Raw genomic sequence first — 22141 nt, forward strand, 5'->3', positions numbered from 1 at the left:
GGGCTAGGGAGGCTTTGAGCAGAAGCAGAGGGCAGGGCCGGGATGGCCACGCCGCTGAACAGAATGCACGAGAGGAGCAGAGCAGGGAACAACTTTATTGGAAAGTAGAAGTTAGCAAGACACAGCCAGCTTCACCCCACCCTCAAAGTGGTACCTCTTTCCTCGCTCACACACTTTCCGCAAGCCTCCCCACAAATGCCTGGGCTTTCCCCACCCCCTCGGACACTGAGGTGGAGACTGGATGCCTGTCCTTAAAGTGCTTGGCTCCGACAGTGCAGAGTACTTCAGTAAGGCCCAAGAGCGGGCACAGGCCGGGGCTTCATTGGCTTTCGCACTCAGCCTGTGCTCGGGGTGAGGCATGGGCCACTTCCTTGAGTGCCATTTGCCCCAGAGCTGAAGGAGTAGTGGAGACGTGGGCACAGTTATTCCCATTCCTAGTGCATTCTACTTTCCTTTCCCCTCTGACCTGAGAGATTAGACTTTTAAGTATTTGGGGTTTTGTTTTCGTGTTTGTGATGCTCCCAGGAAAATGAGGGCATCTGCAGCTCTCAGATCTGATATTCCCAGCCCTCCCCATCTTCCAAACCCCTGTTGAGCGCTCCCTTCAATTCTCTCCCTAGGGTCCCCTGCCGAAGCCTCTCCCAGTTGGTGCTGCTACGGGAGGTACTCCGAGACACCGAGGGGGTAGCAAGGGACAGGTAGGGGCTGAAGGGGAGGCCCAGCTGCAGTCTTTCAGCATCTTTGTCCAGCTCCGATTCTTTGCCCAGCTCCGATTCCTTGTCCACCTCATCGTCGGAGCCCAGGTTGTGGAAGATCTGTGCATAGCGCCGGAGTCGCTGCTGGTTGAGATCCTGTTTGTCTTCCACCCTGTGAAGAACGGATGACTTGAGAGGCAGCCAAGGATAGAAGTGCTGATCTCGGGCCAGTGTTTGTCTCCTATCCATACCCCATCCCCACCATGATTGGCCTTTTTCCTTGTCTGCGGCTGGTGTGCACACATTGGACACCAGCCTCTCAGAAGCCAGGCCTCTCGGGAAGTTGCGCCTCCTGGCCTAGCGGCTCTGTGCATACTTTCAGGGGCCCAAGCACCCAGTGAGCCCCTTCCCTTAGCAGCAACTTCAGTCTGCAGGCATAGAGCCTCAGGAGTGCACAGACCCACACAGGGCCTCTGGAAGCAGGAGGGTGTCTGCGCAGAGGAACCCAGCCCCACACTGTCACTCACCGCAGGAACCAGCGGTCCCCCAGTCCATACTCCCGCCCGCAGATCCCGGACCGAGGCCACAGGCAGCGAGGCATCTTCCGCTCCAGCATCACTGTGGTGGCCACGACCTGCATGTTAGGACAAAAGGGGACATCAGAAGCTGGGTGCAGACTGAGAAGAAGGGCAGAGGACAAGAGAGAACATCAGGCAGAGGGACAACAGTTTAGCAACAGCTAGGAATCTCAGGAGCTCATGGTTTCCCAGAGGTGACAGACAACAGCCCTAAGCTGAGGATGGTGGTGTCAGCTTTGTGGACCCACTTCTGTGGAAGAGAGTCGACGGGACATGAGCCCCAGAATTCTCCGGCCAGTGACCTGACATCCATGCCAATGCCAGGCTGGTCCTGCAGGAGGTTGAGACCTCACTCCAAGGTGACAGGAAAGAGAGCAAAGCAAATAGAAAGGGGGCCTCAGGGCTACAGGGTATTTTGACCCTACAGACGTAAAGCTCATTTATAAATGCAAAGTCCCACTGAGAAATCTAATATCAATACATTTGCATGGAAAAATATCTTCCTGAGCAAACCCCATTTAGCCACTTTAGGGTTTTAACTCCATTTTCTATACAGCACAGTTAAATGCCATCCAATTTTCAGGATTTCCATTTTGCTGAAATTATTTTTGTTGAGATAAATTATTTTGTAAGTGTATTTTTAAATGATGATTTGATTTGTTTAATGGTCTTTTGTCCCCATGATGATGATGATCTGACTGAAGATAGCTTCTGCTATTATAGGGAGTTTTTGTGGCATTTTTAACATGTTCAATTTTTCTGGGTCGAATTTTGCAGACTTAAATATTTCCAAGATGTGATACACCAGTTTTTATCCAGTAGCAAAACTTACTGAGTGCCCTTTTGGCCACTATTAACTTTATTTCTTGTTGATTATTCTGGAAAAGACTGAGGTTTTAGCTTTTGAGAAAACTGTCAAGTATTTTTTTCAGCTATTCCAATATTGCTCGGTTGTATTGCCAATCCAATTCTTCTGTACACTTTCCATTACTTTGTGTACTATCTAATAACCGTCCAAACATATTTGGGGTCAAAATATCCTGCTTCTCTCTGAGCTCTGCCAGTTCCTTGGCAGAGAGGGAGTGACTTGCGCTAACCCTCCCAGCCACCAGAGGGCTCACCTGGGCCCTCCAGAGCTCATCCCGCTCATGGGCCACCCTCCAGTGAGTGTCACCCATCATGGCGATAAGGAGGTTGAGCATGAGCAGCGTGGCGATGATGGCAAAGGCAGCATAGGTGAGGCTGTACATGAAGGGCAGATTCACGTCATAGTTGGCAGGGCCATCGATGACGGTGAGGAAGAGCTCAAAGGTGCTGAACAGTGCCATGGGGTAATCGTGGAAATGGCCCAGCTCTTTGGGGGACTCTGTCTGGAAGATGATATAGAAGGCTGCCCACCCAAGGGGGTGAGCGTTACCATGGCAACCATGCATGTGACTGGATCACAGCCAGCTGTTTGCTGCCCATTTCAGTACTGTTTCCCCCATCTCTAGTATCACCATCTCAGCCCTCCATCACTCCATACTTTGGGTTTTTACGTTCTCTTATTTTCCATATGGCTCGTCCTCCTGATCCCAAGAGACACCTCTTCCTAACACTCCCAGCTTTCCCTCACCTGTGAGGGATGTCCCATCTTCAGACACTATAGCACCTCTTACCTCTGCCTTGCCTCCCTTGTTTCCCCAAGTTTATCAGAGGCATTCTGTGCTCTCTGGATGTCTCTCCTCTCCTTCTCATGGCCCCCCATCCTGGACAGAAGACTTACCTGAGGCAAAGCCCAGGATGACCACTGCCATCAGCCAGCAGAATCGCATCAGGTCACCAAAAATCATCTAGAGAGAGGAGGGAGGGAGACCGTCTCCAGCCCTGCCGCTTGAGCAACTACCCCCTTCCAGCCTCCAGCAGACTAACTCTGAGAAGTCCAGACTCGTCCAGAGCACACCTCTAAGATAGGGTTGACAAACTATGACCTGCAGGCCAAATCTACTTGGCCTGTTTTGGTATGGCCCTTGAACCAAGAACGGTTTTAACATTTTTAAAGGATTGTTAAAAAATTTTAAGAAAAGAAAAAGAAGAAAGAAAAAAAAGAAGAACATGCAACAATATGTGGCTCACAAAACCTGAGATATCTATTATCTGGCCCTTTACAGAAATGTTTGTAGTCCTGCTTTGGGACCTTTATCTAGGAAGCATGGGGGGAGGCACTGACCTTCTGGATCATGATGGTGAAGGGGCCCAGCATCTGGAATCCTCGGGCAAAGTACATGACGTTGCACCAGCCCAGTACCAGGGCAAAGGACATGGGCACTGCCTCTCCTTCGGTGTTAGTGAGCCGCATCACCATGGTCACCAGCACCATGCAGGAATAGGTGATCCTGGAAAGAGAGCAGAGAGGGGGGTGATGAGAGGGAGACTGGGATTATCCTGGGGACCCAAGAGCAAGAGTGTGACTGAGACAGTACCCACACACTCAGATTCAGCCTTTGCAAGTTCAGTACACAGGGTCACACACACGTCACTGGGGAGGGACCTCTGGAGTTACAGTTCTCCAGGGGTCAGGAATCCAGAGAGTGAAAATGGAATCCTAGGGAGGGAAGGGATGGGAATGAGAGGAAGGAGACTCACGTGATGACATGGAATGGTCCTCCAAGGATGGTCTGTCCAAAGAAGCAAGTGAACCCCACTCTCAAGATGTCTGGAATCTGGAAAGAGGCCAGGAGGAAACATAGGCGCTTATAGACGGGCTTCGTTTGGATCCCTGGGACAAACAGCCTCACCCTGGATCCTGTCCATACCTCACCTCTGCAAGCAGAAGGATCACAGCTCCAACGACACTCACCAGCTCCCCCACCAGTCGGATGCCATCCTTAGGGGTCAAGTAGGCCTCCTAAGGTGGGGGTTGGGGGGGATGGGCGGGGAACATGGTCAGAGAACTCAGGGCTTCCATGCATCTGCCCTGCCTGCCCCTGGCCAGAAGTCAATGTCCCTTGTAAGGGTCACCAGCATCATCAGATTCTTTTTAACTTGTTAGATTTGGTTATCTCAAGCTCTCTTCCTAGAGCCTATGTGTGTTTCTGTGTGGACATAGTTTGAGTTTGTGCCTATGTATTTGAGACCTGAGTGAGGGGAGAAATGTGAGCTGTAGGACAGAAAAGGGATAGAAGAGAAAGGGCAGAAAGTTGACCCAAATCCTGCTCCAAAGCTCTGCTGCTACTAGGGTATCACCTGGAGCAGCTTCTGCTGTAGAATAATGATGTCCTCGGCGCCAGTGCAGTTACTGGTGATGGGCTTGAGGGGGCGGTAGATGCAGCACATGGTGAAGCAGATCATGTACAGCAGGTAAATGGCACCCAGCATGCAGAAGTATGGCTGCCCATATCTTTTCCACTTGAGGCTCACCAGCTCCTTCACCGGCGTCTGGTCCAGGATCTGGCGAGCCTGTGCAGAAAGAATAGAGCAAGCAGCTCAGAGATCCTGACTTCTCTCCCCAGCTACTCTCTAACCTGAAGACCCCATACCTCCCGCTTCTTGGTGGTAACAATAAGTTCCAGCAGAGATTGCTCATCCCCCGAGGAGTCAATCTCCGTGATGTCATAGATAGTGGAGGTCAGCGGCCCACATGTCCACTGGATATGCTTCCGCTTCTGCATCAGGTGCTGGAACATCTAAGAGGGGGGGAGATGCATGAGGAGGGGCAAGCAAAGGGGATGGTCACGGTGTGAGTGGGAAGCTTGTCCAGGAGGGTGGTTGCTCTTCACTCAATGACCATAGCCTTTTGGGCAGAAGAAACCGTCTTCATGCTGACCTCCTACATTCCTCTCCTTCCCCTGGAACTCCGTCTAGAGCTTAGGAAGAGGAGGGGAGAGGCTGGAGGGCTGCTGCTCTGTAGGCTGAAAGGGGAGTGGACATGGGCATTACTACCCCCCTCGGGTGGCATCTAGACTCTATAAGTACCCAACACCTCAGGGGAGAGGAAGTGGGCAAGACATGGGATGGGACAAGAGAGACAGGGGCTGAGAAAGAAATTCCAATCTGAGCTGTAAGTAGGACTGAGCATCAGAGATGAGTGTTCATATCTATTTCCTCAAAGGGCCAGAAGTGAAGGATGAAGTTCTTTAGAAAGACATGTGGGGTTGGGGAGTGTCCCTCACCACAGTGTTGCCCTCCACTCCGGCCAGCTTGAAGGGGGTGAGACCTTGGAGATTGGGCACAAGGTCCAGGGACTGCAGGTGGTTCCCGCGCCCATCATAGGACAGCAGCAGGTTGTACATCTGGCAGGCAAAGGTTTTGTTGGGCTGGAGGATGAGGATGTGCAACACTGTGTTTCCTGGGGGAGGACACTGGTGTCACAAGACCACTGGAGCAAAGTCCATGATGTTCCCTGTGCCCACCCTCAGGGTAGGCCTGAGGGCTCTCCCAGCCCCTCCCCTCACACCCCTAGCTCCCCAGCTGTCCTCCCCAGCTCTTACCTAGGGAGTCCTGGGCCCGGATGTCGGCTCCATGCTCAATAAGCAGCCTCACAATCTCTTCACTGCCCACACAGGCAGCAAAGGACAAAGGGTGCTCCCCTGGGGACACAGAGGGCTCCATGGCAGGAGTGTCTGATGGGATGGGCAGTCTCCCCAAGTGACTGCCTCCTTCCCCTCATCTCACCTCTGGGCTTGGGGAGATTTGTCAGCAGAACCAGAGGAAGGGATGGTGCAAAGGGCAGTGGAGGGAATGGGCTGACCACTCCCAGCTTCCCCAGGGTGGAACCCTCCTCAGCCCACCCCCCCTACTCCTGCCCACCTCTCCACCTCCCCTTCATGCCAGCCGTGGCCATGGCTCTCACCAAAGTAGATACGGTTATGGGGGCTGCGGTGGAAAGCTGTGCCTGTAGCTCTGGCAGAAACACTGGCCCCGTGGGCAAGCAGGGCTCTCACCAAGTTCACATTCTGATTCATAATGGCTATATGCAATGCAGTTTGACCTGGCCCAGAAAGAGTCCTCAGTCAGGGGGTCTGTCCTCAGGATGCTGCAGGGGGTCCTTCCCATATCTATACCTGGTCCTCTTCACCAGAGCAGGCTGGGGTTGGAGGAGGATGGAGAGCCCTGGGGTGGGGGAGGGTGGGGGACGATGGGGAGCCCTGGGGTTGGCAGGGTTCCCAGGGGGTCCAGCTGCTGCTCATCTCTTCCCACTCTCTAGGTCTTCCCATTTCAGAGGTTGGGTGCTCTGATGTTGTGCAGTGAGGACGATAAGGAAGAAGGGAGTTGCAGAGGGGAATAAGGAGTAGAGGGCTCAGATCCCCTCCTTGGTGTCCCCAAATAATCCACTACAGAGACTGACCTGAAATATCCAACAGATCACCCCTTCCCTCCATCCTGGGTCCCTTGCCTCCTCACCCTCAAAGAGCTCAGATGTCATGGGCTCAAAGACAAGTTCCGGGGCAGCCTCCATCAGCACCAAGGCCGCCTCCAAGTTGTCAGAGAGAGCAGCTATGTGCAGTGCTGTCTCCCCCATGGCTCCTGGCATTGACAGAAAGGAGAGTCATATGGCTTCTATTGGGCAGGGCAATGGGGACAATAGAGATTCAGGGGCCCACAGCAGAAGGTCCTGGGCTATACTGGGTTGATCCAGGAGGAGAGCCATGCTGAGGGCTCTGCTCCTTACCTCTCTGGAGCACCTCACAGGCCCCATTCTTGAGCAGCTTGTTGAGAGCCTTTACATCATTCTCTTTGGCAGCTAGAAGGAGAGGGTACTCCCAGATCCTACAAGGGAATGGGATCAGAAAGGTGGCAATAGTGAGTATGCCCAATTGTGGAGCAAGCAGCAATGACTTTGGTCCATCTTACACAAATGTGTGTACCTCAGTGGTAATGAACCCCAAGGTCCCTGATGCAGAGAAGTGAGGCTATTAGGGTAAAAGGGGTTGCCTTATCTCTTTTTGCATGATCAGTTAGTTAACCCAAACCAACTTTTCCCCTTTTGGCTTGAATGGGGGAGCCTCAGTGACTCAGTTCCTATCCCCTGGGTGCTGGGGCCAGAATGTTGTGAATGTGTTATCTGTGCATATTAGGTATGGAGGAGAGGAGTTTTACTTAAACGCTTGTTGACCTGACCCATTGACTTCTGGAGCAACCCTGTTTTAGCTTCACTAAGTGCCCTGAGATTACCCTTCAAGATAAGCCTTGTTTTCGTGGACTAGGGATACAGGGAATTCCTGCTTCATATTTGTGGAGGAAGTCAACATGTAGAGGCTAGCAGATTTTCTCCTGTTGCACGATGCCCTTCTTTCTAGACCTTTTCAGCAAAGCCCCTTGATCCTGGCACTCTCCTCTCTACAACAGCATCTTCAGGGCTCAATCAAAAAGCAACAGTGGATTCTTTTTTCTTCTCGCTCTTAAGTCAGATTATTGTCTCTTCCTACTTCCTATCTGCTGCTCACTTGTCTCAGGAAAAGTTCATCTTCTCTGATGATTTGGTCTCCAAATCCCCTCTTGAGTTTTATTCCTACAATGAACTAAAAACGTTTTTTAAGTCAAAACTTACTCCAACTAAGATACATAGGCCCCTTTTACTGAATTTTCTCTCTTGGCCTAGAGCCATTTGGCCTTTCAATGGAAGCAAATGAGGTAACACATAGATGGCCAAATATGTGGCATATAAAAAGACACAGACAGAAGCTCACACAATGAAACACTGGCAGTGGCAGGAAATCAACTCCAAGTGTCGGGGTAGGGGGCAGATCAGGAGAGGAGGAATGAGCAGGAGACGCACGTCTCCATAAGAGTTGGCTCCAGCCCCTCCTATGCCACCTAGGCAACCACCAGGCCCTGCCAGTTCAACATCTAAAATTCTCTCTCCATTCAGTCCCCACCTCCTCGTCCCTACTGACTCTCATTAATTCATGTCCTCACTCTCCAGCCCAAGATTAGCAAAATATCCTCCTAATTAGTTTCCCGACACCCGAATCCATCCTTCTTGATGCTGCCAAGATGCTCTTTCTAGATGGCAAGTGTAATCACAGCTTACAAAAGTCTGATGGGTCCTGAAATGCTCAAGGAGAAGGAACCCAGAGGTCCTTTACAGTCTTTGTGCAACTACTTTTCCATGCTCTCCTCCCCCCACTCACTCCTTACACCCAGCATTTCCGCCTCACCTCCCCACAGCACACCACTCTCCTGATGCCTGCACTGCAAAAACTCTCCTTCCACTGGAATCCAGCTCCCCACCCACCCTTCATTGTATAGACTTTGCTCCGGATGCCTAGGGATGTGCCCAGCCTCTGGTAAACACCCACCACTATCTGTGGAACAGATAAATCTATAGCAGAGCCAGAAGGTAGTTTGGCTTTACTTATTATCCCCACTGGCCACTTCCTAAGCCAACCTTAGGCAAATATATCATCTACGTAAAAAATAGTATGCTTGGTACACAAAGGCAGCCGCCAAACAAGTTTTCTACATCCTCTTCACCACCACCTTTCTGACCATTTGCCCAAAACCCTACTCTATCCTACTGACAGAGAGCAACAACTTTCTTATCTTTGCATCCTTTCCCAGCTCTTCTCCAATTAGCTTCTAGTTTTGTGCCCCATTTTGACTAAATGTATGGCAGGTTAGTGGATCCAAGGGGGGTCATTACCCAAGTTCCAGATTTGTCATATCTCACCACTCCCTAAGATATAAGTGGGGAGGTTAGTCAGTGGCAGGCTCAAAGATATTCCTTTTGGTCCCTACACATCTCTGAAGTCCGTAAATGTCCTCCACAAACCTCCATTCCTATGTGTTTCTTTTCTTGCCTCTGCTGACTGCCCCAGTGGGCTTGGGAAGCACAAGGAGCCACTGTCCAGCCTGGGCTTGCCAGATTTACCAAATAAAAATACAAGATGCTCAGTTAGATTTGAATTTTAAATATACAACAAATAATTTTTTTAATAAAGCACTTTTTTTCCTTTTGTTATTTGACGTCACTTTGATTTATAACATATAAGTTTCAGGTGTACAACCTTATAATTCAGCTTCTGTCTAGACTGTAGGTATGCTCACTATATAAGTATGTCTCATGCAATATTTGGGACATACTTATACTAACCACTTATTCATTGTTTATTTGAAATTCAAATTTAACTCAGTATCTTCTATTTTATCTGGCAACCCCATTCAGACCACACTCTGCACAAAAACCAGCTTATGACCCAACCCAGCAAGGTTTGTAGAGAAGTGGCCTCCTCTGGTAGCAAACTCCAGAATCCAGCAAAAAGGAACGCAGTATATGCATGGTTCTGAGGGGATCAGGTCATAAATCAAAGCCATCACTTGCAATAGAATCATAGGGCCACAAGGGGACAGCAGAGAAAGCCCTTGCTCACAGTTCTTGGCAGTAAGGCAGACCCCTCAAAACACCTGACTGCCCTTGGGCCCCATTGAAAGGGCATAAGAGGAGACCTATCCAAAGATTCTTGTGCCTGAGGCACAAATAGTTTCTTCCACAACAACCCAGCACAGAAGTTTAAATCTGGTCTTTGCTATACTCCTCCTTAGTGCAGGAAGAGGGGGAGATCCTGATAAAATATCTTCCAGTTTGAATGGTTAAATTATACTCACTCCCTTCCAGGGGAAAATTTCACTTTATTTGATAGAATAGTTCACATTACTACCAGAAACTCTTATTTACAGTGCTTTGGAGCAGTGGTTCTCCACCAGGAGTGAGCGCTTGCCCCCTCCCCAAGGAATTTGGTGATATCTGGAGACATTTTTGGTTGTCAGGACTAGGGGAGGAGGTGCTACTGGCATCTAGTGGGTAGAAGGCAAGGATGCCATTAAGCATCTTATACAGGGCAGCGTCCTGTAACGAAGAATTTTCTTGCCCAATGTGTCCGTAGTGCCAAGGTAGACGAATTCTGACTTAGAAGTACAATTATTCATAATCCTTTTTTTTAAAAAAAAGATTGGCCCTGAGCTAACATCTGTTGCCAATCTTTTTTTTTCTTTTTCTTTTTCTTCTTCTCCCCAAAGCCTCCCAGTACATAGTTGCATATTCTAGTTGTAGGTCCTTCTAGTCTGCTATGTGGGACGCCACCTCAGCATGGCTTGATGAGCGGTGCTAGGTCCGCGCCCAGGATCCAAACAGATGAAACCCTGGGCCACCAAAGAGGAGCACACGAACTTAACCACTCAGCCACACGGCCAGCCCCGATAATCCATTTTTTAAAAATGGATTTCTTCACATTAAAAAGAATGAGAAATCCGCTATACATGTTTTCTTACAATTAGGTACTTAACTAAAAGAGAGGTAAAAAGGTGAAGCCTTTTAAGCACCCAGTGATTAAGTAGACAAAAGAAATTATAGAGCAAATCTGAAATTATAACAATATGAAAGGTGTTTTCAGGATTTAGAATGTTTTGTTTTGATGGACAATTAATTATAAAATTGAACGGTCTGGTTCAATATTAGACTGGTGGAAAACCCACTCTAGGATTCCTGGCCTAAACCCTAGCACATATTTTGCAGAATAAACACATACTTGGTTTACCCCTCAGGGTTCCCTCTGGGCCATCAAGTGGGGATCTCCCACATCCCTCCCTCTGTTCCCGCCACCCTGTCCTCCCCTCCTCCATTCTTGCAGATGTGTATAGGACTGTGTGTGCACACACTTAGGTGTGCAGTGTGCACAAGTGAAGTTTTGTATTTAGTTGCTGGGGAAACAAGACAGGACCAAGAGTGCCTGCAGGAAAATTCAAATCAGAATTTTAGAGCAAGAAAGTCTCTAGAAAATTCATCTAGTCTGTTCACTGTAACAGATGGAGAAAGTGGCCTGGAGTCCTGAAGCGACTTGTCCAAACAAGTCAGAGGCAGAGTTCAACTAGTTTCCCACTGGCCATTTCTCTGTCCCTGTTATCTGTGTTAACCAGGGTTGAAGAGGGGTTACAAGAGGTGCAGGGGGCTGTATCCACACGCATGGGTCCCACAAGCACGTCTCAGATGAGTATGCCAACTGGGAAAGGAGGGCGCACGCAATATGTAGCTCAGAGTATGGGTTTCCAGGGTGGATACAGTTCTGATAGGAGCAAGCGCACAACCCCTCTAACACTTTTCATCACAATAGTCCCATTTGTTAAATGTGCTTTTCAGCGTCCAAAGCAGCACCTCACTATTGCCACCTTTGTTCCTTACAGCCCTGTAACACAGGCTGAATCAGTCTCTCATTTTCCAGAAAAGGAAACTGAGGCAGCATAGCCAAATCATTGCCAGAATATCACAGAGTTAAAGGCAGAATGCTTGGCCAAGAACCTAGACTCAGGCTCTCACCACTAAATTATGTGGTTCTTCTAGTTTTACGGCTTTTCTTGATTTTTCTCGGCCAGCCTGGAGCAGTGACCATAGATGAAAGAAAGAGCAGTCATGTGCGGGGAAGAGGCATGCACCGGCCACATCTTGGCCACCTCCCTCCAGCTCAGGTTCTTGGCAATGGGATGAGGAAGCCAAAGCTCCAGGGAAAGTGGCTATTTCCAGACTTGGAGTCGGGCCTCCTTTCTAACTGCCACAACTCCGTCACCTGTGCCTGCAAGTACGCATGTGTGCGTGTGTATTTACTGAGGCAAGGAGTCCTACTATGCTGGATGGAGAGTCCCAGAGCTTACTTTCCACAGACAAGTCAGTTCACATGTATTTACACAGATATCTGTCTAAACAGAGGAGAGCCTCCAGGGTTCCCTGCTTCCCCGGCCAACTAGTAGAAAGGAGGACGTGCCAGCAAGATGGTCAGGTTTGAGGGTCTGTTGGCAGCCTCTGGAAGCTGCCCAGCCTACCCCACACCAGCTGAAATCAGATACTACGCTATCTTCCTCTATGCTCCCACAACACTTGTTTACATCCTTCTTAGGACACTCATCAAACTCACTTTTAACCCAAGTAGATGCATATCAGTGCGTGTTACCGATGAGAATGTGAGCTCCTTGAGAGCAGGGAATGTGTCATGTTAATTTTCTGCAAACCTAGCATAGAACTTTATGCTCAATAAATGTTTAGTATATTGGGTCTCAGGAAATAAGACAATTCAAGGCCCCGGGAGAGAGGATGCAGAAGAAATGGGAGAAAAGTAAGAGTTCAGCTTGGATCCTAATGATGTGAATTTAAGCAGAGGGGGCAGCGTGACTGAGACCCAAGACAAGTCTACCAGACAGAGAGGAACGTTGGGTTCTCAATCATCCTGAGAGGCCATAAAACCTTCCCTTTTCATTGGACCATGCTCCACCTCCTGGAATCCTCTCAACCCCACTCATAGTCCCCCTCTAAGCTCTTGTCACAAATCCTGACTTCACCACTTGCTCATTCTGGGCCTGTCTCCTTCACAGGGGGATAACAGGCTCTACCTCCCAAGGCTGGTTTGGGTATTATATGAGATAAAGAGGCGCCGGTAACATTGTTGGCTGCTTTCGTCCATCAGTTCACCTCCTCACCTGGCACATTGTCCTCGCTTACGTGGTTATCTCATATTTATCTAGTTGCCCACAAGACTTCCCGTAGCCTGGTTCACTGCACAGCCGAGGACACTCCCTTTCCCAGCACTTTCAGTGTCCTTCTAGGGTGTACTCATTCAGAGGGGAATCAGTACTCTAGGCTCCTGGCATCTAGTAAGAAGAGAGCCAAGAAACTGTAGAGTAAGGTGGGGATATCAGGAACGTAGGGGGAACACCTCAAAGTGGTGACATCAGGCTTTCTTAGCCCAAGGTATAAGAAGAGAAGCACCAATTGGTCTTAAGGAAAAATAGGGTCAGAAAAAACAAGTGGAAGCAGCCCACTCCCAGCCAGACTGTCTTTCACTCTGTCTCTGCCTCACGTCACACAGGGAACCTCTGCCACCCCTTCCAAGCCCTAGGCCTTTCTGTTCTCTGTGCCTGGCTCCCCCAGCCCCAGGGTCCTGAGTGGGAAGGGGTGAGTGGAACCAGTGATGACCTCTTCTACAACAACAGTGCCATTCTGTTGCCTCAAGATGTCATCAGCCAAACATGTACTCAGCCCCCACTCTCCCAGCCTGGGGAGGAGAGAGGTGGGTGGCTGATGAGAGAGACAGGAAGCCAAAACTCAAAAAATGAACGCATCCCCAGTCCAGAATCCTTGAGCAGAAGAAGAAAAACCCCAGGGGCTCCAGGCAGCCTCTAACCTCCTTGTCCGGCTCTAGCAGGCCCCTAATCTTGGAGGTGGAGGAAGAACCTCAGACACAAAACCTTTGGGCTTTCCCCTATGAACAGCCTATTATCTGCCTTCTTAGGGGCCAGGGAAAGCCTCAATAGGAGGACATCCTTCTAGCGTGCCACCGCCACAGAGACTTTGGAGAAAAAACCACACACAGGAATGGCCTGAAGCTTTGCCATCTCCCCTCCTCCCCAGCTCTCAACTCTAAGCTGCTAGCAGGGTGGGGGGACATCAAATGAGTTCAGGGAAGTTTTCAGGGGGCTAGAAGCAACCAGTGAGATTTCCTTAGGGCTCCAACTCTAGAACCTCTTAAATTCCTCAACCTGGATGAGAGAATGGATGAGCATTGGTCATAAGCACATCTGGCATTTTGGCCAGTCATGCATGCCCCTCTCCACACAATAGACAGTAATAAATTCTGGGGGGGTCCCAGCTTTGTTCATCTTCATAGCACCCCATCTGCAGTGTCCGGCATTCAGGCCTTGGTCAATGGCTGATGTGATAAATGCAGAGGAATGCTGACCATTACCACAGTTTGTCTTATTTTGTGCTGGTTACCAGTGTCTACAGTTCCCCTCTGCTCCGTTCATTCAATCATTCATTCATTCATTCCCACATACATACATACATGTGCTATGTATTTCTGCCAGAGAGATTGTTCCAGGGGCAGGGAGTAGAGACATATAAGGCATTGTCTCGACCCGCCAGCACCTCTGTGGTAGAGGTTCAATGATACCACAATCCTGTCAAGGCCCAGAAAGGTGCTTGGCCTTTAGGGAAGTACTCAGAAGAGGCTTGCATAATTTAATTGGATCTTAAAGATGGTGAACACCTGTGTCCATGCCAGCCCCCACCGCTTCCACCTGGCATTCTGGGGCGCTAGCCCCACAGACCAAGACTCTTGAGACAAAATGCTCCAGAGGAGCCAGGATTGGAAGGGCAGTCTGTCCAGACAAAGGTGCCAAAAGATGGAGAGGGGGAAAGAGGGAGGCAGAGGGAGAGGAGGGGTGAGGAGCAGATTGAGGCTTACCTCTTCTGCTGCAGCAGGTACTGCTCATCTTGGCTCTGAGCCCAGGACTCCTGTCTCTGGAACCATCTACAGAACTTTCTCCACAGGCAGAGAATGAGCCCCTTTTCCTTGGGGAACGGCAAACCCATGGAGTGTAGGGCCGGCTCCTTGGAGGGCTGAGGCCAAGCCCAGACCCTGACAGGACTCAGCCTTGGGGCCACATGGGCCCCCCTCCGGAGCTGGCCTGCTCTCTCCCGGTAGAGGTCCCTCCGTCTCCTACCTCCCTGGTCCTGGCAGGAGTCTCCCTGAGGCACACCAGCCAGACTGGGGAGAGCTCCAAGTTTGTTGTGCTTGGCAGAAGCGGGACTCCCTCCGCCAGGCTCCTCTGTCAGGAGCTCCTCCTGGGAGTGAGGGCGAGCCTTGCAGACACTCCCTCCCTCCTCCCAAATTACCTGAGATTTAAAGAGACAGACAGCCTGCCATCTGGGACTTTCCTAACTCCTTCTCCACCTGAGTCTCTCTCCCTGCCCCCAGGCGAGTCCACAGAGGAGAGGTCTTCAGAGAGCCTGGAGAGTCCTCCCTTGGACTTTGGAACACTCGGTGACCTTTTATAGAAAGGCCTGGACAGGTCAGAGGAGGCTAAGAGACTCCAGGCAGTGAGGGAGGAGGGGGAGGAGTCAGCAGGCCACTGGGGATTGAGGGCTCACCGTTCTCACAGGACCTTTCTATCCTCCTCCCCCTCCTTGTTTTGTGCCTCCCCCTCCTGAGCTTTTCTTGACTCATCCACTTTAATCTCTTGCCTGACCCAGAATAAGTGTATAAATACTGAAAACTCTTAGTCTCCTCACCAACTATGGGTCAGCAAACTCTTTCTGTAAAGGGCCAGATAGTAAGTGTAAATATTTTAGGCTTTGCAAGCCACATACAGGTATACAGTATCTGACACATAGTCTTCTTTGTTTGGTTGGGGTTTTTTTCACAGCCCTTTAAAGATGTAAAGTCCATTCTTATCTCATGGGCTAGGGCACAAAAGGGAGCTGCGGGCAGGATTTGGCCCCGTGGACAGAGTTCACAGCCCCCTACTATGGATCTGGAGAGACGCCCCCCCCCCCAACACAACATATCTGCCCAGTTCAGTTTGAATTTCAGATAAACAATGAAGACTTTTTTTAGTATAAATATTTCCCAAATATTGTGAATATTTTCCCTGGCATCCTCCCGTGGAGGCATCATTGACTTGCCCGCTGCTGCTTACTGGGCCCTTGGTGGAGTGTTCCCATGTAACTCACACAAACCTTCGAGGTAGGTATGATTATCCGCATTTTACTGATGGAAAAGAAATAAAACCCCAAAGCTCAAAGTGGTAAAGTAAATCACCCCAAGTCCTATAGTCAGTTAGAGACAGACTGGATTCAGAGCCACTCCCCTAATGCCACAGCCCACCGTCTTTCTGCCCTACCACACCCCTTCATTCCAACTGGTAAAGAAAGTTCTAGAGAGGTGAAGGCACTTGTGCAGACATTGAAGAATGATGACAGAAAGCACAGCCCATCCTAGTCCCACCGCGTAGAACTCTGACATGAGCAAACTGGGAGCCATCATGAACATCTTTTAGTTCAACCTTCTCCTTGGAAAGAAACTGAGACCCCAGCTTATGTAAAGTCCCAGGGCAAGCCAGGGACCAGATGGCCTGGGGCATGGGTGTCTGGGCATTTAGAGTCACAGGTGTGTGTGTGTCACTCCCTAGCTTCAGAGTCTGTTTTCCACTACCTGTCTCTGATTCAGAGAGCTGGAGGCCACAGCGAGGAGAGTGTCTGTGTGTTTGTGTGTGTGGTTTGTGCATGTGCGTAATGTGTGGCATGTGCATATGGATACATGTGTGTGTGGTATATGCGTGTGTGTACCTATGTGCATGTGTATGTAGGGGAGAGGGAAAGGTAGGTCCAGGGGTGGGGTGTCTCTGTGGGTGGGTGTAGGAGGCCCACCCTCAAACCTAAAGGGAAAGCAGCGATTCTGTTCCTATTCTTGGGCCCAAGGCCAGGCTATAGCACCCTGAGTAAACAGTGCAGTTCGATTAGCTGCCTTCCCCACCCACCCAGGGGTCAGTGGGTGCGAGCTGGGTGGGGAGAAGCTTCTGGAACCCAAACCTTGAACCCAGGACCTTTGTGCCCATTAAGCCACTGTTTTTCTGTCTGCTGACCCACCCACTTTCTCTGTCCTATTGGGTTCCAGGCAAAGACCCCATTTCAGTGCCTGGTTGGGGAGGAGATTAGCCGATGAGGTATTTGCCACGTAGGGAGGGAGGCTACAGGAGGACTCTGTCATTCCCAACTTTCCTTTCCTTCCTTGGCTTCCTCCACCTAGTGCTGACTTTGCATGGGTCACCATGACAGATGGGAAATTGAGATTCAAAATGGGCAGGGAGGGCTGGGAGGGAAGGAGGCAGTGTGCTGGATACAAGCTTCTGCCGACAGTGCCCTCTCAGTTCTTGAACTCAACATCACGTGCTTGGACGTGAGGGAAGGTGGGCCAGGGGGTGGGTGACACTACCCACATGGGTTCTCTCACATCTTAAAGCCACACTCCCTATACCTCTCCAGGATTGCTGGCTCCAAGGGGACAGGAAGGATGCCCTGGTGCTCCTCCTCTCTTGAGGAGTGTTGCATGGCTCCCTGGCCCGCTCCAAGGCCTGTGCTATTCAGTGCTGGGGCAGCACTTCCTGAGATGGAAGGACTCGGTTGGTTCTGCAACCCAGAATCCAGGACTCGAGCATCCAAATATGGGAGGCTGTAGGTGCAGGGGGTGAGGGAGCAAGACGGAGATTGGAACTCATAGGAGGATGGTCACAGTTACCAGCCTCACATAGTGGGAGCATCATACCCTCTCCCCTTGCCCAGAATCCAAATTTAAGAAGACTTTTATGACTCTAGGCAAGTCATTGTCCCTCCCAATGGTCCCATCTGTAATGACAAGCATATGGACTTGGAATGGCTGACATCCAGTCTGCCCCTCACCTCATGGTGGTCAGTCTCTGATATACCCTTGGGAGGACTGAAGGGGTCAGAGCCCATGGGGAAGGAAGGACTAGAGGATCAAGCTGGACTGCGTCTGGAACAGGCCGAGAATGCGCAGAAGGCGTCTAGCCAGTTCTTCCTGCCTCAGGCTGAGCTTGAACTCCAAGCAAAAGTTACGTTCTCAGAATTCAACGGTGGGGCCAGGACCACTAGTTTGTCAACACGAGTATGACTGGCCTCCTCTGGGGGCCACATTGGCAGGGGTTGGAGGTGGTCAGGGAGGTGATGTGTGTGTGCATGTGTCAGTATGTGTAGGACTGGGGCCCAGCCCTGATTGGGGGTGGGGGAGCTGCTTGATGCTGATTTCTGCATTTCGGGCACAGTTTCTCAACCTGGGCACCATTGATATTTTGAAATAAATAATTCTTCAGTGTGGGGCTGTCCTACGCATTGTCAGATGGTTAGCCACCCCTCACTGGGTGACAGTAGTGTTCCCCCTCTGCTCAGTTGTGACAACCAAAGATGTCTTTTGACATTACCTGTTGTCCCCTGACAGGTAAAATCACTCTCCATTGAGAACTGCTGCTTTAGGGCAAAAAATTATGTATAAGTATTTTTCTTCTGGTTTTGTGCCTCTTTTGTTTACTCTCTGTCTCTCTATTTCCCTCTGTTTCTCCTCCCTCCCTGGCTCTGTCTCTCTGACGTTGTATCTGCTCCCTTGGTCTTAGTCTCTATGCTGGTGTGTGTGGGGCTTGTGTGCATGTGTGTATGTGAGGCGTGTGTGTGTGGTATATGGGGGATGTGGTGTGTGGTGTATCCTGTGTGTGTGGTTGTGGTGTATGATATGGGGTGTGTGTGTATCTGACCACGACTCTGGTTTCTTTGTGAACCCTAGCTTTCTTTTTCTTCTTTCTCTTGCTCTCTACCCCTTTGTTTTTCTCCTTGTTGCTAAGTGCATCACCCCATCCCTGCTCCCTAAGCCCTCTGGGAGGGTATCTCTTTAGCTCTGTTGTCATGAGCAGGGTTGACTAGGCAGGCCAAGGGGCTGGAAGGATGGAGCCGGCACAGAGCAACAAGGTCTAAATCGCCGCTCCCTCAGCTTGGAGTTTGTTCCAGTCACTGAGTTCACAAGCCCTTGTTTGCCCGCCCATGAGGCTGTTCAAGGAGTAGATGACTGATCAGCAGGTAAACACACACACATACACACATGTCATAAGTACCGCCCAGGGGTCAAGCAGGTTGGTGTACTGCTAAAATGTCTGCCTGGGAGCCAGGTGAGCTGGGCTCTAGTGCTGGATCTGTGGCTACCTAGGTGGCAGTTTGTGCTAGAAGCCCTCTAAAGTCCTTTTCAACTCAAACCTTCTGTGATCCTGAAGAAATATGTCATGTGGTTCCACGTATACCAAAGGAAAGATAAAGGCACTTTAGCTTTCACAGGTCAAAAAGTCTAAATTCATGCAGAACCATCATGTACTTTTCCCTAAAATGTGATCTTTGTCCCCAGTCCCATCCCAGTTGTTCTCATCCCAGTTATTTATTGTAGCTCCATCCCTTTGCCCTCCTCTCCTGCAACCTCTCCATCCTCAAGCCACCTAAGCCCTCACGCCATGGTGACATTGGAAAGGAGCTTCAGACTCTGTGTGCTTTCTTGGAAAGATCTGGGGCAGGCAAAGAAGGTGGTTGGAGAGCTCAGTTGGTGGTGGAAACAGGGCTTAGGGGAGAGGGAAGAGGCCGTGACAAACCTCACTGTGTGGCTAGTTCCACCTTCTCAGATATGGATGTGCACTGTATTTGACATATATTTACGTAGGGTATATTTTATGTCAAATGAATCAATATGTTGTAGCAATGTTTTAGAACAGTTGTGTGTGTGTGCATATGTGTCTGGTGTCCTTCTAAGTCTGTAGGTTTTTAAATTCATAGGCATTGGTCCCCCTGGACCCCTACCCTTTTGCAGAATGTGCCCAAAGGGCATAGATGGGCATATGGATGTGAGCGTCTTCCTCTTCCCTTGTCCATTTCCCTCCACTCTCGGCCAGTTCCCCTCCTTCCCCACCTCTGCATGGGAGATCGTCTGATCCAGCCTTGCTAGGTTTGTGGCCCCTTTTACCCCTCAATGATTTTGAGCTTCTTGTTTCCTAGGTCCCCCATCTCAAAGGTCACTGAGTGCTGCTTGGGGGAGAAGTGGGGGTGCTGGGTCTCCTGGTGTGTGAGAGGAGGCCTGAAGCTTTAGAAGGAGCCTCATCAAGAGCTCTGACCTCACCCTCTCTCTTGAGCCCTCTGCAGGCTGGAGTCATGACTCATGGCCCCAGAGTGGCCCCTCTGGAGATAGGGCAGTGGGCAGGATGGTGTCATAGTCCACAGCCTTCCAGCTGGCCAGGCTTCCCCAAGCCTCTTTTTCCTTTCTCCTTTTTTTCTCTCTTCCTCTTGAGACCCTGAGGGTTTCTCCCTTCCAAAGCCAACCCCTCTGTTCTGCCACCTCCCCCTATCCTCTTTCATCCCACCTTACCTGGCCCTAGTGTCATTTCGTTCAGGCTCTGAAATCAACCAGGAATGAAGCTGCTGAAATGTGTGCAGCCCCCAAATAGCTTTCCCAATATGCCAAATGTGCCATGAGGCTGGCTTCTGGAAGAGGCAAAACAGAGAACAACTGATATGTAATCAGGACAGCTGCATTCCAACCCCAGTTTGACCAGAAATCACTGTGGGACCTTGGCCAAGTCACTTACCTTTTTCAGTTTCCTGGTCTGCAAAAATAAGGATTCTTAGGTTCTTAAGATTCACTGTTCCTTTCAACATTGTCCACTCCCCCAGGTAGCCCCCCTCAACTTCTACATGCAGAAAAGGTAGAGCTCAAAAGTAGCCTCATTTCAGAAAGGGCTCTTATTTCTCGGGCTAAATCTGTCTCTCTTTGTCTCTGAAACACAGGGGCAGAGGCTCCAAGTGGCGGGGTTGGGGGGAGAGAGAGAAGGTAGGGCGGCAGAACACGGGGACACGTGGCTGATCATCCTCTAGCCTGATAAATGGCAAGATCCCGTGACCCCGGTCATTCTGGATGAGGAGAGGGAGAAGCTCCCTCACCAGGGAGATTCCCAGAGCTCAGGGAGACAGCCTGAGACAGGGCTGGGGACCAGGTGTGTGGTCATTCTGACAAGGCAGGAGCGGGTTAACTCTCCACTCCACTTCATTCCACTCCTGGCAGTGTCCAGACACTGGGCTCAGGGCAGGTGAGAAGGAAGCCACTGGGCCACTAAGCCCAGAGTAAACAGTCTTGGTTTGGGACTCAGGAGAGGGGATCCACCCATTATCCCAAATCAGATCATTGCTATCAAAAACCCCAAAGAAAGGCAAGACGCTTTTCCAAAAGCATGTGTTCAAACTGGAAACCACAGCCTTTTCCAGCAGCAGCCCTGCAGTGCAGCATTTTATCAGTAATCTTCCTCCAGTTTGTCCCCATTTGCACTTCTTATGTGTTTTCTCTCCCCACCCCAGCAAACTCAGTGAAAGGGCAGCGGGGCTGTGATAAGAACTCTTTCAAATTCTATTTATTTAGCACAAGCATTCACTCAAACACCCCAGCACCTCTGTCATAAAAACCAAGCAAAATTCCAGACTCATTCTGAAAGTAGGGGCAGTTTTTGAATGTGCACAGCGCTGTGCCAGCCATGGGAGGGAACAGCAGGAACAGGCAAGCACACTTCCTCCTCAAGGCCTGGGGCTGAGAGTCAGGCATAGGGATCAAGGAGCAGAACAGAGAAGGAAATGCGCTGGGGTCCAAGAGACTGCACACTAAGAGGCAGGCCTGGGAGGAAGCTCTGGGCCTCCTCTTCCTGCAGCTGGGCCTATAAGTTCACCTTGATGGAGCAGCAGCAGGGAGGGGAGGGAGGGCCTCCCCCTGGACTGTGAGGCAGCGCCAAGCTAGGGCATGAGGGGCTGGGCAGACTGTGGCAGATACCAGAGCAGGGCACCGTGGCAGACTGAGAGGAGGGTGGGGAGACTGAAGCCAGGGGGCTAAGAGGTGATGTCCCAGCTGGATACAGGAAGGAACCCAAGACGAGCAGTACGTTCTCCAGAAGGCTGTTGGGCAATTCTGGACCTACCTAAGCACCAGGAGCCTGAAGTGTCTAGTCAGCCACTACAATAACAGTAACTAGGAAAGAAAGAAAAAGATGGTAGCTATTCTGCACCTCGCCCTCCTCCCCTGCCCCCAGCCACAGGCTTCCCGGACATGGTGGTGGCCCTGTGCGTGTGGGAGTGTGGCTGTGGGGTTTGTGTCAGCACGTAAGCACTGATACATGCATGAGGGCATTTGTGGAGTCTACAGTGATCTCTTGATAGGGATCTGTTCGCAGGCTCTGAGGAATGGCACATCATCCACATGCCGTGCCCTGGGGGCACTTCTCAGGTCACTGGCTCCCCTCCCTGAGCCCTCCTCCTTCTCCTGGCCTTGCTGAAGTTCCCAACTCCAAGAGATGACTTTGATGTCTCCCCTAGCTACAGGGAAGTCCAGAAACCATTATGTAATCAAGAGCTGGGCCTAAAATACTTGTGAACAGACCAGAGTGCAGGAGACCTCAGAGCCCAGGGCTGCCTGTTGGAATCTACATTGAAGGTGTCAGTGGGTGGATTCCGTGGCTGAGGTTGTGTGCCCATCGTCAAGTGTGGCT

General features: G+C 50.5%; 1 protein-coding gene across 2 annotated transcripts; it reads right to left on the reverse strand.

Moving 5' to 3' along the window:
• Window positions 1-76: 76 nt before the first annotated feature.
• TRPV6 (transient receptor potential cation channel subfamily V member 6) lies at window positions 77-14906 on the reverse strand. Of its 2 annotated transcripts, XM_014845208.3 has the most exons (15): window positions 14482-14906; window positions 6924-7021; window positions 6656-6778; window positions 6105-6242; window positions 5743-5841; window positions 5425-5600; window positions 4792-4938; window positions 4499-4711; window positions 4074-4160; window positions 3899-3975; window positions 3483-3648; window positions 3039-3105; window positions 2395-2663; window positions 1223-1329; window positions 77-867 (listed from the first exon to the last, which is right to left on the reverse strand). In XM_014845208.3, the coding sequence occupies exons 1-15, from the start codon at window positions 14607-14609 to the stop codon at window positions 549-551; spliced, it is 2214 nt and encodes a 737-aa protein (XP_014700694.3). In that variant the 5' UTR covers window positions 14610-14906; the 3' UTR covers window positions 77-548. The 2 variants fall into 2 exon arrangements, with proteins under 2 accessions (XP_014700694.3, XP_044626433.2); XM_044770498.2 differs by lacking the exon at window positions 4792-4938 and having other exon boundaries at window positions 14482-14753.
• Between the last annotated feature and the right edge of the window lie 7235 nt (window positions 14907-22141).

This window comes from Equus asinus, chromosome 1 (assembly GCF_041296235.1).
Source record: "Equus asinus isolate D_3611 breed Donkey chromosome 1, EquAss-T2T_v2, whole genome shotgun sequence".
NCBI lineage: Eukaryota > Metazoa > Chordata > Mammalia > Perissodactyla > Equidae > Equus > Equus asinus.